General features: G+C 38.7%; 1 protein-coding gene across 4 annotated transcripts in view; it reads right to left on the bottom strand.

Moving 5' to 3' along the window:
* SLC30A4 (solute carrier family 30 member 4) overlaps nucleotides 1-25,023 on the bottom strand; it is a 31,937-nt gene that overhangs the window by 6,464 nt on the left and 450 nt on the right. Inside the window, exons 1-6 of one of the 4 annotated variants that reach the window (XR_011528703.1) lie at nucleotides 24,674-24,923; nucleotides 24,050-24,543; nucleotides 16,993-17,139; nucleotides 10,567-10,797; nucleotides 2,514-2,667; nucleotides 347-548 (exon numbers count right to left, since the gene is read on the bottom strand). Coding sequence is in view for 2 of the 4 variants with exons in the window: in XM_070581201.1 (XP_070437302.1) it covers nucleotides 347-548; nucleotides 2,514-2,667; nucleotides 16,993-17,139; nucleotides 24,050-24,440 (894 nt within the window). In the remaining 2 variants the exon portion in view is untranslated. Of the gene's footprint in view, nucleotides 1-346; nucleotides 549-2,513; nucleotides 2,668-10,566; nucleotides 10,798-16,992; nucleotides 17,140-24,049; nucleotides 24,544-24,673; nucleotides 24,932-25,023 lie in introns of those variants that run through there. The other 3 variants (XR_011528705.1, XM_070581201.1, XM_070581205.1) reach the window with 3 other exon arrangements.

Below are 25,023 nucleotides of genomic sequence, written 5' to 3'. Positions count from 1 at the left end.
GCTCAAGGTCAAGGCATTTTAATGGCAGAACCAAGGCTAGAACCCTATGTCTGGATTTCTAGTCAAGTGTGCATTCCAGTACCAAGCAGTTCAGTGACAAGGCTTAAAACTGAGTTCTCCAGTGAAGGCACCACCAAAGCCAAGTACAGAGAAGTTACCCCATGAGGTGATACTCTTTTCTTCTGTGCCCGTGAAAGAGATAGACTGATGGCTCAATTAAGCCTGCATCAATGCAAATGAATAGGACTGGCTTTGGTGTACAGGATACTGATAAAAGACAATCACCATTAGTTTTAATGTTGAAATTAAATGTATGTTAAAATAGAAAAATGAACAATCATATTACCTTGAATCGTATGATGTACGCAGCTATTAGCACACCAACGCTCTGTACCAAATCCCCCAAGGCATGCACAAAAGCAGCTCTCACCGCCAGGCTATCCTGCCCATTGTTGTGTCCACACCCAGGACCTATGGTAGGAGAATCTGAAGGCAGGGAGTGGGAATGGGCGTGATGGTGACCAGACTGGTTCAACAGAAATCCCATTCTGTTAAAAATAAAATAAAACATTATTATTCTTCCTAATATTATTGACAAAAATATCTGTTACTAATCAGACACTATTGAGGCAACATGGAACTCATTCATTTAATAAATATTTCAGCACCTATTATGTATCTGGTACTGTTCTAGACGCTGGAGTCAAAACAGTGAATAAGACAGACATGTCCCTACCCTCACAGAGCTTATGTTCTAGTAGGGAAGGCAGAGAAATAAACAAATCAATACATAATGTACTGCCAGGCAATGCAAATGCTTTGAAGAAAAGTAAAGCATTGCAAGGGGATGGAGAGTGATGGGGAAAGTGGTGAGAGAAAGTCTCTCTCGGATTCCACCTGAGCAGAGGCTTGAAAGAAGTCAGGAAACAAGTGGTGGTAGAAGAGTGTTCTAGGCAAAAAGGATACCAGGGCAAAGGCCCTGAGATGAAAATGTGCTCTATATGCTTAAAAAAAAAAGCAAGACAGCCATTGTGGCTAGAATAAAATGAGCGAGAGTGCTAGGAGATGAGTTGGAGAGGTCACAGGATCTTATTAAAAAGGCCATGGTAAGGATTTTTGATTTTATTCTAAGCATGAATGGAAGCCACTGGGCAGGGATTGGCAAACCACCATCTGTAGACTGTATTTGGCCCACTGCCTGATTTTGTAAATAAAGTTTTATTGGAACACAGCCATACTCATTTGTTTATACACTGAACATGGCTACTTTTGTTCTATAATAGCAGAATTGAGTAGCTGCAAAAGACACTGTGTGACTCTCAAAGTCTAAAATATTTACTATCTGGCCCTTTACAGAATAAGTTTGCTGACCCCTGATCCAAATGATTAAGTATATAACTTAAAAATTTGGTAGTTTTTAGGAAAAAACATTGGTAGTTAAAAAAAAATTTGGGGGGCCGCCCCATGGCTGAGTGTTTAAGTTTGTGCACTCTGCTTTGGTGCAGAGTTTCGCCCAGGGTTTCACCAGTTTAGATCCTGGGCGCGGACATGGCACCGCTCATCAAACCATGCTGAGGTGGCATCCCACATAGCACAGCCAGAGGCACTCACAGCTAGAATATACAACTATGTACTGGGGGCCTTTGGGGAGAAGAAGAAGGGAAAAAAAGAAGACTGGCAGCAGATGTTAGCTCAGGTGCCAATCTTTAAAAAAAAAAAAATCTTGGGGCCGGCCCAGTGGCAGAGTGCTTAAGTTCACACGCTCTGCTTCGGCAGCCCAGGGTTTTGCCAGTTTGGATCCTGGGTACAGACATGGCACTGCTTGTTAAGCCTTGCTGAGGCAGTGTCCCACATGCCACAACTAGAAGGACCCACAACTAAAAATACACAACTATGTACCGGGGGGCTTTGAGGAGAAAAAGGAAAAATAAAATCTTAAGGAAAAAAAAAATCTAGTTAACATAAAAGTATTATAAAAGTTAAATTAAAAAAAAAAACTGTCCTACTTAAATTCCTGATTGTTAGTCAAACTTCAGTATACCTGAGCAAACTAATGAGGAATTTATAATTCCAACAGTGTTTTATTAACATTTATAAGAAAAATTAATGTACTATATAATTTAAAAATATATAAAAATATCATTGCACATTACTGAATGCATGTATCTAAATTCACAGTAATTGAAAATATTGTGAAAACGATATAGAGTGTATGACACTATATAGGTGGATATATGTCATTATAAATTTGTCCAAACCCACAGAATGTACAATACCAAGGGTGAACCCTAACGTAAACTCTGGACTCTGTGATAATGCTTTATCAATGTGGGTTCATCAGTTGTAACAAATGTACCACTCTGCTGAGAGATGTTGATAACGGGGGAGGCTATGCATGTGTGGGGGAAGAGCGTATACGGAAAATCTCTGTACGGTCTGCTCAATTTTGCTGTGAACCTAAAACTGCTCTAAAAAGTAAAGCCAACTAAATTTTTTTAAAAGGCAGAGCTTACATTATGTTAACTGCAACCCCAATAGCTGCAGTAATGAGCATTATATCTCCATTTATTTCATATTTCATATGGATAGTCCTTTGGACAGCTTCATATAGGAGGAATCCCATAAGTATATACACCAAGAGCACACTAATCATAGCCGACAAAACCTCTGGAGGGAGAAATATAAAAAACAAATATATTAGAGCATGGTTATTAGACTTCATACAAACTAAATATTGTACAATCTTATATCTTCTCTCCTCTAAGGAGCTAAAAGCACTATATCATTTTTGTCATGTTATTTTTCTTATTTAAAAAGTACTTAGCAGTTTGCTTTGGATCCTCCATTAATTCGCTCCCACCACTCCCTCCTCCCCCGCATCTTTTTAGGGTGGAATTATGTATATTTACAGACCATACACATGGGAAAAGTGAAAAACTAAGAAGAAATATTTGTAAGATACATGACCGCAGACTAATTTCCTAATAGAAGAGTACACTTACAAATCAATAACATATAGAACCCATAGGAAAAATGGGTAAAAAACTTAGAAATAGTAATATACAGAAAATAAACAGAAATGGCCAATTTATCAAAATCAATCATAATATAAAAAATTTAAATAAGAATAAGATTCTTTTTTGTCCTTTACTAAATTGGCAAAGATTAAAAAGTTTGATAATAGCCAGAGCAAGGATATACTGGTGGAAGTAGCAAAAGGAACTATCTTTTTAGAGAGCGATTAGTAAAACTAATCAAAATTTAAAATGCATATATTCCTGGACTTTAGCATCTATCTGTTAGAAGAACATCCATATGTACGCAAAGGTATCTACAAGGTTTTTCACCATAGCTTTGTCTGTGGTATCAACAAAAATCCGGAGACATCTTAAACGTCTACCAATGAGGAACTTAATGAGTAAATTATGATATATACCTATAAGAGAATACCACATGGCCATTTATATAAAAAAAGAAAAAAGAAAAACAAAAATCGTGCAAATTGATAATCTCAAGAAACATAGTGCTATATCTGGGAAGTGGGACTAGGAGCTTGGGGAATTTATTTTTCACTTTCATTTTTTCAATAGTATTTGAAATGTTTTACGTTTCTACCACAAACACATATTACCTTTAGGCTAAAGAAAAACAAACACATTTTTTAAGGCATGCAAGTATTTATGAATGCACTTTGACCTAGGAATTCCTCTCCTAGTAATAGACATACTCATGTCAATTGAGTTGCACGTGTGCTAAATGAGGTATGTTATGAAGCTATTCATCAAGCATTGTATATAACAGCAAACAACTGGAAACAATGAAAAAAGTGATTAGTAGGGGCCTTGTAACATGGATACTATGCAGCTGTTTAAAAAAAAGGGAGTCAGGCTCTTTATATTCTGATAGGAATAATTTCCAAGATATGGTGTTAGGTGAAAAAAACAAAGTACACAACAGTGTGTATGGTATGTTACCATTTGTGTGAAAATTAAAAAAAAAATTATGTAAATAATAATCTGTCACGCAACCTTTGAAGGATTTACAAAATACTGATACAAAACTGCTTATGAGGAGAATGGGTGAGGAGAATGTGTGGCTAGGACAGGGAAGACTCTGCACTATTTTGCTTTTATATTATATAAATTTTCTACATGTGATAAAGTAGAAATAATTTTATATCTTTGCAAAATAAAAAATAGGGCAATGTGAAGTATATTTTTAAATAATTAACTAACATTATTATATTAAACAAATGTTGACACTCAAAACAATAAAAGCAAGAAAATACTTTCAAAGAAAATTTTTCTTTTAGAGAAACCAGACATTAATCCTGTTAAGTGTTGAAAGGTAAAACAATCTGGAAAACTGTTATCCAGGTCAACTCATTGCTCAAAGGTTTCAGACAGTTCAAGTATGTTGGACTTTGACACATTTTTATTCCAACTCATAAACTACAACACAGAAAAATTATCTAGCAGTTATAAGCTGTTTCCTGAAGACATCTCATTAATGTAGCCAAAACTCCAACAAAATTCTGTGCATCAAAAGAAGAAATGTTGGAATAAGACAAAAACATACAATTCCTATTCAAAACCACAGTACACCTAACATACTAATCCTCATACCTCCAAAGAGACAGAGGGCTGAAGAAGACAGAGACAAGACCAACTGAAACGTACAAGGCGGTGGAGATACTCAGTGGACTCTAAGCTCCTTGAGGATATGAGCAAGTCTCATTTCATGTCACATTCCTGTAGCACTCAGCAGAGTGACTGACATGTGGCAGTTACTCAAATATTTATGGATGAATTTGTAGGATGAAGTTAGGTTGAGCAAGAGAAGATAAAAGGTATACAATTTAGAAGAATAAGTTCAATGTGAATAATAGGTTATTTAGTAAATCCCAAAAAACAAGAAGTAAATAGGCTAAAAGAGAAGAATTAAGCCAAATACAAGACAGAAAATACATGGAATTTCTTAAGTTATAACTGCTGATGGTAAAATTTACTGTTGTCAGTGCCGTCGAATAGATTCTGACTCTTAGTGACCCTGTATACAGGAGAGGAACCTGGACTGGTCTTTTTGCACCATCTTCTTATCTTGAATTTATCAGACAATTCTCTGCTATTCACAGGATTTTCATGACCAATTTTTTCGGAAGTGGGTGGCCAGGTCCTTCTTCCTAATCTGGAAGCTCCATTGAAACCTGTCCATCATGGGTGACCCTGCTGGTATCTGAAATATCGGGTGGCAAAGCTTTCAGCATCAGAGCAACTCAAAGCCACCACAAAATGACAAGTGACAGACGACAGATGGGTGGTGTGGTTCCCTGACAGGGAAACAAATCCAGGCCGTGGTGATGAGAGCGCAGAATCTTAACCACTAGACCCCCAGGGCTGGCTGAGGGTATAATACACGCATACAAATAATCTAAAGAAAGAAGAAATAATTAAAAATATTTAAACTGTAAAATCTCATGTACTAGTGGTAGCTTCCTCCTTTTACTCACAAAGAGAGAGAACTTTAATGCTCTTTAAAATTGGTATTTAAAAAGTACCAATCCAGGGGTCGGCTGGTGGTGCAGCAGTTAAGTGCGCACGTTCCGGTTCAGTGGCCTGGGGTTTGCTGGTTCAGATCCTGGGTGTGGACATGGCACTGCTTGGCAAGCCATGCTGTGGTAGGCGTCCCACATATAAATAGAGGATGATGGGTATGGATGTTAGCTCAGGGCCAATCTTCCTCAGCAAAAAGAGGAGGATTGGCAGCAGATGTTAGCTCAGGGCTAATCTTCCTCAAAAAAAGAAAAAAAAAGTACCAATCCTTCTCAAACTCTTCCAAAAAAACAAAAAACTTTAATCATGTGTCAAGGTTGAAGCTGGCAATTAGACCACCATAGTTTTAAAGATGCCTTAGTCAAATTTTTAATATGAATTATGAAGCAATACACTTTCCATTTATAAAGATTCATAGCTATACAAGTTAATGACATGTTATTGCTTATAAAAGTCTAAAACCAATAATTAAAAATTCTTTCAAACCCACCTATAATTAGGTTGACCACACTTTCTAGTTTTCCCAGGATCGTCCCAATTTATGCCTGTTGTCCTAGCATAGTTATTAAAAGTGCCCCATTTCACTCTCAAAAGTGTCCTGGTTTGGATGATAAATTATACAGTTACCTTGTAAATCTGCCAGGTAAAATACTGGATGCTCAGTTCAATTTGCATTTCAGATAAACGACAAATAATATATATATATTTTTTGAGGGAGATTAGCCCTGAGCTAACATCCACCGCCAATCTTCCTCTTTTTGCTGAGGAAGATTGGCCCTGAGCTAACATCTGTGCCCATCTTCCTCTACTTTATAATGGGACACCTGCCACAGCATGGCTTGCCAAGCAGTGCACAGGTCCACACCCAGGATCTGAAGTGGCAAGCCCTGGGCCGCCGAAGCAGAGCACGCAAACTTAACTGCTCTGCCACGGGACCGGCCCCACAAATAATTTTTCAGTATATGTCCCATGCAATATTTCAGACATATTGGGCACCATGTAAGAGTGTGTGTGTATGTGTGTGCTAAATGTGGCAACCCCACATCCCATGATAATTTTCCTAAACACTTAAAATTACCTTTTTGTGAACTCTTACATAAGGCAAAATCACATTCAAAATAAAATAAAATGAAAGTCAGTAAAGCATGAACAGAGTTGCTTGGCAGGGAGGATTCCCACCCTTGGAAGGCCGCCAGGCCCCTGAGGACTGCAGCTGGGAACTTGGTTTTCCACGCCACAGTTTTCACCCACGTGAGTAGCACAGAAGGGACCCCAATGCCTGCCCACAGCTAACAGTAATAGAATTCAGCTGATTGCTAGAAATTCCCAAAATGACATATTAGGACACAGCTATCAATGATACCCCTTTTCTAGCAATTAATAAGGAGTATGCCTCATATCTGGTTCCCTTGGTGAAAAGCAAAGACATTCATCTGTTATTTTTTATTTTAATCACTTGTCAAAATTTCTTCTCAACAGAATACTGATAAATGCAAAAGAAAAAAATCCCCAAAATTTTAAGTAGACTTTTAGGGCTGAGATTTATGATTGAAAAGTATAAGGCACAGATAATACTCTACAGCTAAAAATCCTTATAGTAATAACATCATTTAATCTGACAAAAAGAACAAAAAGCTCTTTCATTGTGAATAAATTAAACTTTGGTGAAATATCACGAATAGGACTAATTGGTGTTTCAAATTTTTTCTCATAGCGTTTTTAACATGATGGAATGCAGATAAACATAGGCAAGATGTTTTTTCCCCAGATGTTTAAGAGGGAGGGAAGCTTTCAATCAACACCAAATTATGATTTGCTCCAGTCTTCTCCTTCATACTCTGGGTTGGTCTCCAGTCACATACTAACATACAATAAAGGTTTTCGGGACAAAAGGAGTGTATAACATGGATTTTTCATTTTCTAAAGGAGACCCAGGAACTTTCACAATTGAAACTCTAGATTTCTGTGAGGGTTACTACCCCATTAGCTTTAGATAAACTTGACTAAATGGAAATTTAGCAAAATGAAAAACTCTTGAATGAGACTTTTATGGAAATTCTAGAAAACCTATTATGATAGTAGTTCTAACATATTGCTACTCTACACACAAATAACTAAATCACTCCACCTGGCTGAACTGTAGCATTAGAGGAGGGAGCAAGATGAGTGAATACGTGTTTTTGTTCTAACACCACTTGGGTCTTTTCATTCAGCTAAAATATAAACAAATGTTTATGGTCAATGATCTAATAAAGACCAAAACATACCCTGAATTTCACAAACAGGTAATAAACAGTTTTGGTCTGAATGGCTAATAAATGGTAAGAAAAAAAATTAAAAGGGATAAAACATAGATGTTATCAAGTTTTGATAGCACATAGAGGGCTGGCCCTGCGGTCGAGTGGTTAAGTTTGCATGCTCTGCTTCGGTGGCCCAGGGTTTTGCCAGTTCGAATCCTGGGTGCAGACATGGCACTGCTCATCAAGCCATGCTGAGGTGGCATCCCACATGCCACAACTAGAAGGACCCACAACTGAAAATACATAACTATGTACTGGGGGGCTTTGGGAGAAAAATGAAAAAGATAGCACTATATAATATGAAAAATGTTTACAGCACATTTTAACACATCTATAAATTGCCAAAACTAGAGGTTTTCAGGGTTCATATGAAAAACACTGAGTCTTTCTCTGCCCTTCTTTATCCTCCATCATAGTACCTTATTCTTTCTTTTGTAGCATTTAATACAGTTTATGATTATGTTGTGCCTGTATACATATTTACTGCCTGTCTCCCCACTCTACACTATTATTCATTCATTCAACAGGTAACTATTGAGCACCTATTCAGTGAATGAGTAGCAATTTGCTTCAACTATGTAAACCACACTCAACCCGAGTATACTTGCTTTTCATGAGTGCTGCCTAGACGTACTGGCCTATCATAACTGTTAACTTTGCTAATGCTATGATGCCAATAATGAGTATATTTCCCTTAAATTATATAACACTTGTCTTTCTATTGCCTCAAAGAATTAGATAGCAAACATCTAAAGTCAGGTTTCAGAGGTCTATAAAAATGAACACGGAAGGAGAGTGGAGATACATTCTCTCTTCTACTTCCTTTCATGCTATTCCTCTTTTCCACCTTCTTCCAATAAAAGTTAGGAAAGAAACAGAAAGAAAATCAGTGGGCTGTACTCGATGTTCCTAGGACTTCCAAACTAGTATTTGTATTTCAACTCAGCCACAGACAACCCTACTATACTCAGGCTAAAGACATCATACAAAGGAGAAAATAAACAAATGGGACTATGTCAAACTAAAAAGCTTCTGCACAGCAAAGAAAACCATCAACAAAATGAAAAGACAACGTAACAATTGGAAAAAGATCTTTGCAAACCATATATCTGATAAGGGGTTAATATCCAAAATATACAAAGAACGCATACATCTCAACAAAAAATCTAACCACCCAATTAAAAAATGGGCAAAAGATCTGAACAGACATTTTTTCCAAAGAAGTTATACAGATGGCCAACAGGCACATGAAAATATGTTCAACATCACTAATTATTAGGGAAATGCAAATCAAAACTACAATGAGATATCACTTCATGCTGGTCAGAATGGCTATAATTAAGAAGACAAGAAATAACAAGATTTGGAGAGGATGTGGAGAAAATGAAACTTTCATACAGTGCTGGTGGGAATATAAACGGGTGCAGCCACTTTGGAAAACAGTCTGGAGACTCCTAAAAAAACTAAGAATAGAACTACCATATGGTCCAGGTATTCCACTGCTGGGTGTTTATCCAAAGAACATGAAAACATGAATGTGTAAAGATATATGCACCCCTATGTTCACTGCAGCTTTATTCACAATAGCCAAGACTTGGAAACAATCTAAGTGCCCACCAAAGGAAGAAGGGATAAAGAAGATGTGGTATATATACACAATGGAATAGTACTCAGCTATTAAAAAAAAAAGGTGAGGGCCGGCCCCATGGCCAAGTAGTTAAGTTTGCACACTCTGCTTTGGCGGCCCAGGGTTTCACCGGTTTGTTTCCTGGGCGCAGACCTAGCACTGTTCACCAAACCAGGATGAGTTGGCATCCCACATAGCAGAACTAGAAGGACCTATAACTAGAATATATAACTATGTACTGGAGGGCATTTTGGAGAAGAAGAAAAAAAAAGATGAAACCTTGCCATTTGTGACAACATGGATGGTCGTTGAGGGTATTATGCTAAGTGAAGTCAGTCAGACGGAGAATGCTAAATAGCATATGATCTCACTTATAAGTAGAAGATAAAAACAACAAAAGACATAGATACAGAAATTAGATTGGTGCTTACCAGAGGTAAGGGGGAGGGAGGAGGGTGACAGGGCACATGTGTACAGTGATGGATGTAATTAGTCTTTGGGGGGTGAACATGATGTAGTCTACACAGAAATCAAAATATAATGATGTACACCTGAAATCTGTGTGTTCTAAACCAATGTTACCTCAAAAAAAAAAAGACATCATATAGGATTTTCAGTGGCCCACTGTTGCCACCAGAATGCCAAGCTAAACTGCAAAGTTTGTCTTGGATCCTCTCACCTCCTATTGTATAATCTCCTATTTCCTGCCTTCTTACCATTCCCCTACCCCATACCCAAGGTGCCCAGTACCCTCAAGCTGACTTTTGGCTATCCGTCTTTGACCACCTTCTCATGTCTTCCTTCTGCCTCAGTAAAAACTCCCATTTCTAGGAGCTACCTATTCTTTTCCTATAGATGTTCATGTGATATGAATTAATTCTCACTAAGATGTGAATAATTAATAGGTATAACTCTTGTCAGGGGTGGGAGGAAGTTGTTAAAATGAATCATTAACTAGGGAGAAGAGATTTTTTTGAGCTGCATGTATGGGGGAAGAGACTTTTTTAGCTGAATACTTTGTGCTCCTTTAGCATCAGGGGATAAAATAACAAACTACATAGAATTAGCATTATAACCATATACCTACCTCAGGACAACCATCATCTAGCCAGATCTGCCAAGGTCTTGGCTCAGTAGAACTACACACTGCTACGAAAGACTCCTGCACTGTCGCTTTGCCACTAACCTAGGCTGATGGTTTGCATTACTGAAGTGTATATCTTGCTTTTTATTTCAAACACAGACAACTCTGCTTAGTACAGTCCTTTCACATGATCACTATCTGTATCTAATCCATGCAGCCTCTTCAGTCCAAGAACTGGAAGAAAAGCCATATAAATAAAGTCAGTTATGCTCATAATCCACAGAGAAGGATAAAAGTAGGGAGTAAGCAGGGGGATGGGGTAGCACATCCCTTTTGTCTGGGATTTGTGGGCGTCCTCCAGGATTTGTGGGTGCCCTCCAGGATTTGTGGGTGTCCTCCTACAGTGTGGTTTCATTAAGCTCTAAATTTTATTAACTTCCAGAATAAGATGCCATACCCATAGTCAAATATATCCAGGCATTTAAAAATAACTCACATACGGTTCCTACCCTGCTTTCCCTTTTCCCACAAAAGAGCTGCCATTATAGCTCACTGTAAAGCAATGAAGAAAGAAAGAAAAGGAAAAGAAAAACCTGAATGATTTTACACAATTCGTGAGTTCCCACGGAGGAAAGGAAAGTACTAAGAGAATAGACCTGACCCCTGGGACAGCCATCTCGGCTCACTCCTCAAATCTAAAACCACCCTTCTCTTACCTTGACTGAATGATTTTTGCTAAAACAAATCTTGTTATATTGACAAAAATGTTACCAAAGACCTGAGTTAAAAAGCACATCTTTAGAAACTGTCATTTAATCATCAGGGTGAATCATCTTACCTTCCCCTACTACCTGGCTGAGAGAGTTATGCTGAGAGAGTAAGAATCTGCCTGCGGGAGAAGGGAAGGTAGGCAGTTCTGGAGCATGGACCATTTTGAGAGCTATGAGAAGTCCAGGTAAGATGATATACTGGCAGGTAGAAGAGGGAAGGAAAAGAAGACCTGAACTAACTTTTACTGGGAACTTCCCCTGTGCCAGAGACCGTGTTAGGTACTTGTACCTTACCACCTTACCTCATGTATTTTTTACAATTCTGCAATACAAGTATTAACATCCCTGTTTTACAGAAGAAACTTGTACTTAGAGGGATTAAATCACTCTTCAAAAGGTCATATAGCTAGGAAAACTGCCGATCTCAGATCTGAACCTAAAACTAAAGTAGTAAGTACCAAAACAAACAAATAGGACCAGCCCGACAGAGAGAAGGAAGAAGAAACTCCCTTCTGACTAATTGCTTTCTGCACCCAAAGGACCTATCAGTCAGGCTGTACTGCCTGCTATGTTATGGATCAAATAAATTTTTATAGTCTAGACTGTGAACATGATCACAGTTTCAGAACAGAGATAAATGTTTTCAAGATTCAAATATTTAGTCCCAAAATTTCAAAAATACCCTTACTCCCAATTTGGTAATTGGTTTAATTTACCCCAAACACAAATGACTTGGAGATCATGAGCTATATTAAATTATCACAGATTTCATATCCTTATTTACTCAGCATGAATATGCAACAATTCGATTAACAGTCTCTTATACAGCACTTATTAGTCCAGACACATAGATTTTAATATTACCTGTTCCTGTCCCTACCTAATTCATGGTCTAGAATGAGACAGAGTTTCATGAAAATAGCTATAGAAATGTGATAAATGGTATTAGGTATGTATAAAGTGTTATGAGAACACAAAAAGGAAATAAATTTAGGGAATGATACTAATGTCTGACTATCATTCACAGACACACCCCTCCAGGTTTAGAACCAGGTGTACACTATGCTGCCGTTGGCAGAAGAAAGGATAGCAGGGAGCCAGACATGAACATATAAATGTATTTGCTTATATTTTCAAAAGGAAATGCTGGAAGGATAGTCCAGAACCTAATTAAAATGGTTACTAATAGGGAGTGGGAGGGAGGATGGGTTGGAGGGGAGAGAATGACAGCAAGACTTCTCTGAGTAAATCATTTCTTTTAAAAAAAATATATATATTTTTTACTTCTGCAGCCTATGTTTTACATATTTAAAAAATAAATCAACAAAGAAAAAACCAACCCCCATCCCACTCCATATGCCATCAAAACAAAACAAAATTCAACAACAGTAACAAACCAGAAGTTTCTTAGGGGGATTCCTTCTGCAATGTTCTCTAGGACCTGAATCCCTAAGTCTCAGTATTAGAAGTCACAAGAGCTATACTATTTAAATGTGTCCAATGTAAACATACTTCCCCCCACAGAACTTTGAGAGATTACTCATGAAGCAGTGGTATTTTGTGGAACACAAGGACAGCCACCGCTTTGGTTTATAGCTCTATTCAATTCTACATATCTTTATTGTCTTTACAATCCTCCCCAAGTCACCGTAAGTTTTTCGTCCATTATTTCCACTATTGCTTCAAAGAGCAGAATAAGTGAAATAAGTTCCATATCTAGAGATATCCTAACAAGATTTTTGAATACAAAAGAAGAAAAAGAAGATCGCCAAAGGCCTGTCTAGTATGAAGGCTTGATCCCCTCCTTAGCTCTAGAAAATACTCATCTATCTATATCTTAACAATTCTCTTCCTTTTATTTTTTGGATGACTTTTAAAAACTTTGGTAAAATTCATATAACATAAAATTCACCATTTTAACAATTTTAAAATGTACAATTCAGTGGCTTTAGGTATATGCATGAGGTTGTGCAACAACCACCACTCTCTAATTCCAACATGCTCATCACCCCCAAAAGAAACCCCATCCCCATTAAGCAGTCATTCCCTTTTATTTTTTAAGTTCTCTTTTTCTGAGGGTCTTTTTTTTTTGAGGAAGATTAGCCCTGAGCTAACATTTGCTGGCAATCCTCCTCTTTTTGCTGACGAAGACTGGCCCTGAGCTAACATCCGTGCCCATCTTCCTCTACTTTATATGTGGGACGCCTACCACAGCATGGCTTGCCAAGCGGTGCCATGTCCACACCTGGGATCCAAACCGGTGAATCCCAGGCTGCTGAATCAGAATGCGCGCACTTAACTGCTGTATCACCAGGCTGGCCCCCCTGAGGGTCTTAATAGTACAACTTTGGACCTCCTAGATTATTCTTTTATAGTTTTTAACTTTTTCCTCATGTTTTTATCTTTTTATTCTATGTCCTGGGAGATTTTCTTGATTATATTCTCTAGTCCTTCTATTGAAAAAAAATTTTTTTAACTTCAGGAATATTTCAATTTCAAAGAGCTTTTTCTTGTAATTTTCTTTTAAAAAATATTTTACCATTTCATTATTCTGAATATGTTAATAAGATAATTTAAAGCATTTTCTTTTGTTCCTTAAGTCATCTCTTTTTTCCTCTAGGACTAATTTTTCTGTTAGTTTAGTTTTGGTCATTTTCTTTCATGCTGCTGGTTTTCCTAATTTGCTGAAAGATCCTTGGTTGTCTGTTCACATTTAGGGCAGAAGGACAGGGAAACTGTTCTTGGCAAAAAGGAAATGCCAGAAGGATACGCCATAAACTAGTTAAAATGGCTGGTGTATAAGGGGTGTAGGGCAGGGCAGATGAGGACATGTGCATTATTTAGGGTGAGTAGGTAGAGGACCAAGCCATAAGGCTGCAGAACCCTGAATTCTTGTATAAAGAAGACTTATTTTGGAGCATCAACACCCAGACTGGAAGCCTCAGCTTTCCCTAAACGTTTCGTTCAATTTCTTTCTGGAAGAACTATCTGGTGTTTTACATGGAGGAAAATGCAGGCTGCCTGAGTGGAGGTGGGGTGGGAGGAAGGTAGAGGCATAGTGGACTAGTGGGAGCAGTTTCCCATTTATAGTCACTCAATTAATTTTCCTTGTTTTTAGCGCCAATTCTCACTTCTGCTCATCTCTGTCCCTGAGTCTTCTTTGGAGATCTGTTGGGTGGATCCAGTTCCTAGCTCAGTGTACTCCAGGTTGCAGCATCTTGGCTTGTTTCTTCCTTCAACCCACTCCCATCTACTTTCCAACTTCCAGAAATTTCTAAAAATTTTTTGTTTATTGGTGACCTATTGTTTCCCTTTGCTGATTTGGTACTTTTCATTTCAATGGATTCTCAGGAGAGACAGGCGTCAAATGCTGATATCTAGGCTTAGATATCTTGAACTTAGTACCTTTAAGGAAAGCGAGAGATCTGACTTTCTACAGAAACTTCCAGAGACCCAATAGGACCAGTCAGTTCTATATTCTCTCACCTTTTCACAGCGCTTGATATTTATGAAGAAACAAAGAACCCATCTAGATAAATACTAAGACTTGTTCAATATTTAACAGGATTTTCATGATTATGGGTTCTTAACTTATATGTAGGACTTTATATGTTCTGTTCTTTCACGTTTCTGGAGGGAGAGTTCCACTGTTTTTATTAGAGTTCAAACGGGCCTACAACCTAAAGGAGATTAAGAACCACAGGACTCAATGAAACGCACTCTTTCAAACAGTGTAAGAAGGTAAAATCTCCATTCCATGATGCTACGTTTGAGCTTTAGATCTTAAACTGCAGGTGTTTAAATCACAAAAAATTAAAGTTTGAAAACAATTTGGAAGTGGTTTAAAGAACCCCAAGGCAATCAGTAAACAAATGAATGTATAATAAGTTGTAAAGCAGTGGAGTTTCTTTCAGGAACACATCCAAATGTACTATGCAGTGGCTTAACAAATAATAGAAAAAACCTCACTTCAGGCTTTAGTTTTCTTGTGTAGCAGCCGAGAGTGCTGAGGGGTGGGGAGGCAAGATAGTTTCCCAACCTGATGACCTGGATAGCTACTTGGAATATAGCCAGCCATTCAGGTACAATGTCAAGTTTTACACTAGAAGATCCAGTGACTAAATTTTGGAAGACCTAGATGCTGAGTTAAGATTAGGCTAAAAAGTAACAAAGAAGGGGAGAAACTAATTGATATATTAGCCAAGAATGTCAGTGTCTCTACAAAACAAAACAAGATGTTAATTCTGGTTAAGACAGGTTTTGCTGAAGCTGCCTAAATGTCAACTTTTGGGTTCTAAGCAAATGACAGCTGATCACATGGCACTTCATAAAATAGTTCAAGCCACTGTTTTATAGATATTTTAAAAATACGTAAAAAATTTAAAAACAATAACACACCAAGAAGCAGAGTTCTGTGGATAACGTATGATCTTAACCTCTCAATTAAATATTAATATTTGTTTAAAATAGGAAAATAAAAATATTGTTAAAGAAAAAAAATCAGTGACATGTTAAAACACGGCAAAGAAGACTTTATTCAAGGGGACGAAGCTATCAAGGTAGGTATGGAGACCACTGCAATGGAATTTTCCAGTGGGAGATAGAGATTGGGTTCACCTCTGAATACTGTATAGGCAAGTGGGAATTTATAGACGAGGAGCAGGGTGGGGGTCAGTGATGGAAAACTACTAAGAGGAAACATCAAGGTAAGGGCGATTCTGGCTAAAGTGACCTAACAGAATTCTCGCTGAAGATAGGTCAGGGTGATGAAACATCAGCTGGGGGATAACCCATCAGATACTGAGAGAAGGGGTTCTGTTCAATTGGCTTAGCAGAGTTCTTGTTAAAACTAGATTTTTTTTTTTTTTTTTTTTTTTTTTTTTTTTTTTAAGATGTTATTTTTTTCCTTTTTTTCCCCAAAGCCCCCCAGTACATAGTTGTATTTTCTTCGTTGTGGGTCCTTCTAGTTGTGGCATGTGGGACGCTGCCTCAGCGTGGTTTGATGAGCAGTGCCATGTCCGCACCCAGGATTCGAACCAACGAAACACTGGGCCGCCTGCAGTGGAGCGCGCGAACTTAACCACTCGGCCACGGGGCCAGCCCCTTGTTAAAACTAGATTTTATAAGGAAACGCACACACAGGATTGGGAGAAGGTTCAGGAGACTGACTAAAGTTTGGTCAAGCAAAGAATCTTTGTCAGCATTTACAGAATTATGTTGATACAATGGCCACAATGAAGGTGAGCGACACTGTATATATTATACATATTATAGGAACGCTTAAAATCTGGGCTACTGTAGGTTTGGGTGGAATACCTAAAGAAAGAAGCTAATGCTCATTAGCAAATTAAACCCATGTGATTTTGCTTGGTTCAATAAGCTGAAGGTAAACTTTTTTCTGATAAAGTCTTCAAAAAGACATAGGGAACAACATCTGAAGATTAATGATTACCATAAAATTTTATGTGTGCAAACTGGTTAGCTGACTGGCCTGAATGTACCCTGGAAGATAAGTATCTGAATAAACCTTGTTCATCTATTTTCATTTGCTTTGTTCAAACAGGCTATCACCAGGAAGATTTCAGTTAATCAAAGGTTATAGTTCATTGTAGTTCTACTATAAAATTTTATAAACTGAAAGAAACTCCCAATTACTTACCTAAGCGATGAAATCCAAAGGTGAACCTTTTGGTTGGTGATTTTGAAGACAGCCACAAAGCAAGCAGGGTCAGTATGATGGCACTTAGGTCAGTTAACATATGGAGTGCATCAGTCATAATTGCTAGGCTATTTGCAATGTATCCACCTTAGGGTAGGGGTGAAAGGAAAGAAGAAATAACTTAATGAAAACAAAAATGCAAACAATCAAACCAAAAATATGTAACATCCTACAAAACATGAACTTCTAACTAAATCTTTATTGTATTACAATTAAATCAAGGTATCCTGAAATTTTATGCAAAACCCTAAATATGTGTATATTTTTCTGGTGAGAATGTCCATTTCTATGATAGATTCTCTGAGGAGTCAATGACCTTAAGAAAGTTAAGAACAACTAAATGAGGGACTAACACATAAGGAGAAATTTTAGGTGTTAGTACTGCAGCTTTTACTCAACCTCCTAAATCTACTATTAGACAGTGAAATTAATAACCACACTATCTAAATATTACAATAAAGCTGAAGAAAACGTAGGTATTCACTTGTTTGAGAGGATTTGAATATAAAACTGAAGAAACTCATAAAATGTAAATTAGCTCAAAACAAAAGATAAAAATTAACTTTTTCATTTGGATATAGATAGCAATGTTTCCCAATAGAGGGATAAAAGGTAGTATTTAGAATACAATTTTTTATATTGACTTTCATATATATATATAGATATATTTCACACACATATATATAACATATATAAAACACATTTCATATGTGTGTGTATTGTTCCATTATACAACCAATTTTCCTAGCATCATTCATTGAATAAGCTTTTTATAACACAATTCAGAGTATTCAAGCTTTTTTTGGGGGGAGGGTTTACCAATCTTCCTCCTTTTTTCTTCTTTCCCCCCTCAAAGCCCCAGTATATAGTTGTAAGTTCTTCTGGTTCTTCTATGTGAGCTGCCGATACAGCGCGGCTACTGACAGACGAGGGGTGTGGTTCTGTGCTGGGGGCACCGAACTCAGCCCCCAAAGCTGAGCATGCCAAACTTTAACCGCTAGGCCATCAGGGCTGGCTCCAGAGAATTCAAACTTTTATGTGTATCACAATCACCTGGAAGGTTTATTAAACTACAGATTGCTTGACCCCACTCCCAGAATTTCTTAAGTCAGTAGGTCTGGATGGGGTCTGAGAATTTACATTTTTAACGTGTTCCTGGGTGATGCTGATGTTTCTGGTCTTGGAATCACACTCTGAGAATCACTGTTATAATGTAGAGCAGAACTTCATGATCACGGGATTGTGATACATAAGTGTGCTGAGCTCTTGATCCCCCATTCCTGGGATGGGTGTGCAGAGCCAAGAGCAGCAGCAGAACTGCGTCTGGTGATCTTGCAGTCACATCCATTTATTCCAGTGTGCTCTATAGAAACATCATTTTTATGTATTCCCTGACATAAAAAAGCTGGAAATCACTGAGAGAAAATGCAGCTTGGTGGTTAATAACGTGGGGCTTTGGAATCTTGGGACTCTGAGCAAGTTACCAAACATTTTTGAGCCTCAGTTTACTCATCTATAAATGAGGATAATATCTTAAAGCCACACTGTCTGATAGAACTTTCTGAGATGATGGAAATGTTCTATCCGCACTATCCAATCAAGTAGCCACTAGTCACACTGTGGCTTTGAGCATTTGAAATATGGCTAGTGCAAAGGAGGAATTTTGTTATTTTAATTAACTAAATTTAAAGAGCCACAGGATCAGCGAAAATAGCAGAGTAAGGACCTCTGAAAATCATGTCCTCCATAAAAGCAATGAGAACACAGCCAAAAACTGTCTAAATCAGGTTTTTTGGAACTCTGGAAATTAATCGGAGGCTGATAAAGGTAGCATTTTTTTGAGGAAAACAGTTGAATCTTGGTAAGAACAATGAGCTCTGTGGCACTTTAACTTGGCTTATAACCATCTCCCCCTCTCCAGCTCAGCAGTAGCCTTGAAAACCAACATGCAGCAATCACAATGAGAACCTCAGTCTGGCAGCCCTAGGGACAGACTGGCTGGGGTTGGAACTCTTTAAAAGCTCCATTCCCAGAGAATTGTCATTATTTGACCTGTCTGGTGGTTCCCTGGAAGAAAATACTTGCAAAGCTGTTTTTATTTGACTTGACTTGGAGCTCCACCCTGTGCAACCCCAGGAAGAGTTTGTCAAAAACAATCATAGGTAATTGTTTAACACTGCAGCTACCTGGGGAAATAGATAACAATGTGTTCCCTGTGTTCTGAAATTTTACAATGATGTACCTTGGTGTGGATTTACTTTCACGCAACTTTCTAGGCTTTTGTTGACTCTCTTAACCTGTAAGTGTATAGCTTTCAGTTCTGGGGAAATTTCTTAAACTATGTTGTTGATGATTTCTTTCCTTCTGCTTTCTCTATTCCCTAAACTATTATTTGGAGTTTGAACTGACATACTAATTTTATTGCCTTTTTTCTCCTATTTTACATTTCTATCCTTTTGTCTAGTCTGTGAGAGATTACCTAATTCATCTTCTATCAAGTTTAAAGAAATTTTTTAATGTTTTTCTTGTTCAAAAGCTCTTTTATATACCTTGAATTTATTTTTTAAAGCAGCCTGTTTTTGTTTCATGGATAAATGATCTTCTCTTATCTCTGTGGATACCAATTATATTATTATACTATTATATCTGACTGGCTCTTAAAACCGTCTTAACTAGATTTCCTTATTTTAGCCTTCCTCTTTACTCATACTTCTAAGGATACCTGGTAGGACCAATTCTGGGCCTACTTAGGATTCTCTAGTACAGTAGTTCTCAATTGTAACCCCCAGATCAGCAGTATCTACAACTCCTTGGAACTTGTTAGAAATCCAATTCTCAGGCTGTATCCCAGACCTACTTAATTAGAAACTCTGGCCCAGAAATTTGTGTTTTAGTAAGTTCTCTAGGTGTTTCTGATCCATTCGTGTAACCTGGGTTGGTTCCTGGCATTCCCCACTGCTTGCTTAGGAGTTGGCTTTCTTGGGTCAGTTACCGCTTATATCTGTTTCCTTTCTAGTTTTCCAAGTTTGTTGTGCTATTATCTCCTCTCCAGTTTTCCCATCTGTGTGGAGGAAGACTATAAATATATACATACACACTATAAGTATCTACTTACAGTATAAGTACCTTATAGTAGTAAGTATAGGATAAGTATCTACTTACAGTGTGTATGTATATACATATATATATAGTGTGTATATACACAAGAATACATACATATATGAGAATATATACATATATATATATACCCTTTATTGTAGGTGTGTATATATGTATGTATCCCTTTATTTTAGTTTAAGAGAGGCCTCAGGAGAGAATACAATTAGATGCATGAGTTCATTTACTATCTTTACCTGGAAGTCTGTTTGCATTCACTCTTCAAGCTTTTTCATTTCCAATAAAAATGCAGTTGTCAAAGGAATCAATAACTATGTTACTAAATCCAAAGGATGTTTTTGTTCTCATCTTATTAAACTTCTCTGCAGCCTCAACTTATTTATTTCCACTTTGAAATACTCTCTTTTCTTGGATTCTGGGATACCTGTTTGCCTTCTGCCTGACTTCTAAAGTTGGAGATCCTCAAGACTTGGGCTCTCTGGGTAAATTTTTCCCATTCCTATAGCATTACATACTGTATTTCTCTCTACCTTGACCTCTCTTTTGAACTGCAGATTCATATGTAACAGCTCACTAGACATCTTTACATGGCTATTTCACATATGTATAAGATGTCTAAAACAACCCTTGAGTCCATTCCTAAATCGTGCTATTTTTCATAAATGACGTACATTTCCATACATTCAGCTGCTTAGGTGAGAAATTTCAGAATCACCCCTGACACTGCTCTCCGCTCAACCCCCACATTCCAACCATTAACCAATATTGTCAATGTTATGTCTAGAATGTTTCTCAATCAGTATATTTTTCTCCATCCACTCTAGTCCAAGCCATAATCATTTCTTGTCTGGACCTCTGCAATAGTTTACTTGCTTCCATTCTTTTTTTTTTTTTTTTGGTGAGGAAGATTTGCCCTGAGCTAACATCTGTGACAATCTTCCTCTACTTTGTATGTGGGATGCCTCCACAGCATAGCTGATGAGTGGAGTAGGTCTGTGCCCGGGATCCAAAGTGGTGAACCTGGGTAGCCAAAGCAGAGCGGATGGAACCTTAACCACTCAGCTACGGGGTCAGCCTCTACTTGCTTCCATTCTTGCACCCTCCAATTCATTGTCCACATAAGAGCCAATCTTTTAAAACATAATCTTTGAAAATGGTAAAGCCCATCATGTCACTCTCTGCTTAAAAGCCTTCACTGCTTCCCATCATATTTAGAATAAAAACTACACTCATATAATGTGGTCTGCCTGATCTGCCTCTTTCCCTCTTCCTTACTACATTCCAGCCAAACTGGCCTTCTTTTTGGTTCCTTTTAAAGAACTAAAGGTTTTAGAATCTTTGTACATGCTGTTCTCTTCACTTGGAAAACTCCTCCTCCACTTCCTTTGCTCAATAACTCCTACTATCTTTTTTTGGTTTAACTCTACCTGGTTCATAAATAAACTTAGTCTCACTGGTCACTGTGTCTTATAGTACCTTGTCCTTTTTCTTCACTGCACTTAAGACCATTTGAATTTTAAATTTTCTTATGTTTATTTAACATCTGTTTCCTCCATTAGATTAAATGCTTCTGATATCAGGGGTCATAATAGTTTTGTTCTCCATTGTATATCCAGAACACGTAGCACAGTGCTTGGCATATAGTAAGTACTCAAAAAATACTTGCTGAATAGAAGGAAAAAAAGAATGGACCTTGTATAAGGTCTCAAAGCAAGTTCGTGGCAAAGCCAAAATTCAAAATCAAGTTTCCTCTTTCAGATCTTTAAATTACTTCATTTTTTTATTACTCTATACTTCCTACGTAAGACGCTTTATTTTTAGGTGCTTTTGACACACTTTAATAAATGCTCTACTGTATACAGTTTAATTCTATGGAACATTCTGAATAATACTGTTAATGCCTATCCTAAGTACTAGCATCTCTGTATTGTTTAACAAAAGATTTTCATATTAGAAAGGAAATACTTATTGTGGCTTTCACAAAACAACATTTACCAAGTAAGAGTCTTCAAAAATGGTAAGTCAGGACAATTGTATTTAATAATTTTTACTTAGGTGAAATAAACTCTAAATTAATTTTAAGGGGGAAAATTGTGATTATTGTGAGTTTTACTTCAAATATTAATTATTAACTGCAAGAATCACAAAGTCTGAATGACTATCTATTCTAGCTGTGTGAATTTAGGCAAGTCATTGACTCTTAGTATGCTGAGACCATGTCTTACCTGGCCACAGCTTTACTCCCATCTTTTAATTTGTTTACAGCTTAAGCATTTAAAAGTCTGTAACACAACGAAAATTAACTCCATAAAAATTTATTGAGTGTCCACTCTGTGCCAGTCATCATTCTAGGTGCTGGAAATTCAGCTTATTAAATTTCAGTGGAGGAAAACAGATATTAAACAAGTAAATACACAAACAAGATAATCTCAGTGCTGAGGGCTTTTAAAGTTGGGGCGGGAACAGGGGAGAAGAGGGTTTACTTTAGTCAGTCAGAAAAGGTCTCTCAGAGGTATCTTTTGAGATGAGACATGAACGACAAGAAACCAGTCAAGAGATTTGGAAAAAGGCAGTCCATGTAAAGCAGTGCTTTTCAAACTGCAGGCCCTGATCTATTTGTGGACCATGAAATCAATTAAGTGGGCTGGGACTACAACTGAAAAAATATTAGAACACATCACCTGAAATGAAACTTTCAGTTATATATATATTCATACATATGTGTATATGTGTGTACATACATACATATGTATGCATGCATGCCTTCACGAGTCACAATGCTAAGTGTTTTTCTTGCTATTGTGAGGTCAAAAAAGTTTGAAAGCCATTGAGGTAGAGGGACTAGCCAGTTTGAATACGGGCAGGAAAGAGTTTTGTGGGTTGTAGGGAGAAAGCAGGCCAGCATGGCTGAAGGGAGTTCTGGGGAGGAGTGGTGTAAAATGAGGTAGGAAATGTACATAATCTTCCTACATCTAACCTCCAGCCAGCATCTTAGATCTAGACTGCCACCTCTGTTCCCGTCTGGCTCATCATGGAGACAACATGGGAGACTAGCTCCCTGCTTTAATGTCACTTTGTAAACTAAGAGAAGTTAGCAGTTACGCTAATGTGACTGTGAAACTAATCTCTAAACTAAGAAGGTATTTTATAGTGAGAATGTTCTACTTGAATAATTAAAAAATGAAAAATAAAACCAAGGTCATAAATCCTAGGGGAGCCCTCTGGTTCCTTTCAGATCCTCCCTATAATGAAAACCTTTCAGGTTAGTTGGTAGTATTTACTTTCGCAAATCTCTTGGATATAAATACAGAAACAGTATAAAAAGACCACTTAAATCAGATGTAGAGAAAAAAAATCAAGAGACTGGGAAATGTAGATGTGGCTCTTCCATTAACCACCTAAAGGTCCTCACAACTTACTTAACCTCTTTGGGCCCTCAGATTCCTTAGGCGGGAAAAAGAAGGTGGAGCAGGTGTTCAATAAGGTCCCTTCATACTGCAAAATTTTATGATTCTAAGTAATTTTAGAATCATTGACTATTTTAAACGTTGCAAAAATTAACCTGGTGTTTTATCAGACTTTTTTTAAAAAGAGGAAGTTACGTGATATACAATGATGATAATGTCCTTAACTTTACGGTAGATGACACAGTGTTTGGAGAACTAGAAGAAGAAGTCAAAGTTATCTCTGGAAGTTTATGTTAGACTTAGGTTGATCTGCACTTTGAAACCATGTGGCCTTTTCATATCATGAGATCAGTATCTTGATAAATAGCAAGCTTCCTGAAAAGAAGGTTTAAACCTCAAATCATATGTAACAAAAGCTTGACAAAGACTCTCCAGGCAAGCTAAATGGAAAGTGAGTTGGCAACACAACTCACCTACAAGTTCTCCAATCATGAAAAGCAAGTAAAGAACGGCCGCAATGGTCAATCTGGTTTTCACCTTTCTCTGCTTCAGTAACTCTCTCTGTTTGCTGCAGTTGTCACAGGGGTCCACCTTCAAACTCAGCTGACTGTTGGTCAAAGGCAGGTCCTGGTCCAGCAAGGAGTCGTCGTCGGCCTGGAGGGCTGGGTGCGCCCCGTTAATAGGCCTTTCCGGGGTTTCAGAACCATCGTCGGCCACCACGACTCGAAGTTTGTTAAACCGAGAAAGCCCCTCGTTCCCCACCTCGTCCGAGAAGTCAAAGGCGCTGGTGTCATTTAAGAACAGCGGCGCATCATCCTTCCTCAGCAGAGATTTGAGGCGCTTCCACGCGCCGGATCCGGCCATGGCAGAGGCGGCGCGGAACGGCAGGCTGCAGGCGGGCTGCCGGCGGCTCCTACTTCACCGGGCCGCCAGTTCCCGGAGACACTGCCGCGCGTTCCTCCCCATCCTGGGGAACACGAAACACGTTATAAATTACAGGCGCCCCAACACTGCCCACAAGTTCCGAAGCCCCGGGCGGCGGGGGCGCAGGGCCGGCCCGGAGGCGCCCGGGCTCCGCGAGGGGGCGGCGCGTCTACCTGGGGCGCTGCCGCGGGGCCGCCGCTCATCTCCCCGCTGCCGGCCGGCTCGGCGGCCCGGCTCGCACAGCTCGGCCGGGGCAGACGGGGAGCTGGGCCGTCCTGGCGCCCGCCGCGCCGGCAGCTGCAGCCCGGCTCCCCGGATCTGACAGGTTCGGGGCCGGGCGCCCGTGGCTGCCGCCTCTCCCCGCCCTGCGCGAGGCCGCGCGCGTGCGCCGGAGCGGCCGCGGGCGAGGCGCGCGAGGGAGGGGTCGGCGCGAGGACACGCAGGCCCGCAGCGCGCGGCGGGGCGCCCGCGAGGGGCGGGGCAGGGGCGCGCCGCGACCCCCGCCCCATGACCCGGGCCTGGC

The sequence above is a fragment of the Equus przewalskii genome, chromosome 1 (genome assembly GCF_037783145.1).
Source record: "Equus przewalskii isolate Varuska chromosome 1, EquPr2, whole genome shotgun sequence".
NCBI lineage: Eukaryota > Metazoa > Chordata > Mammalia > Perissodactyla > Equidae > Equus > Equus przewalskii.
Note: the sequence above shows the minus strand (reverse complement) of the source record. Positions and strands in the feature narration are given on the sequence as shown.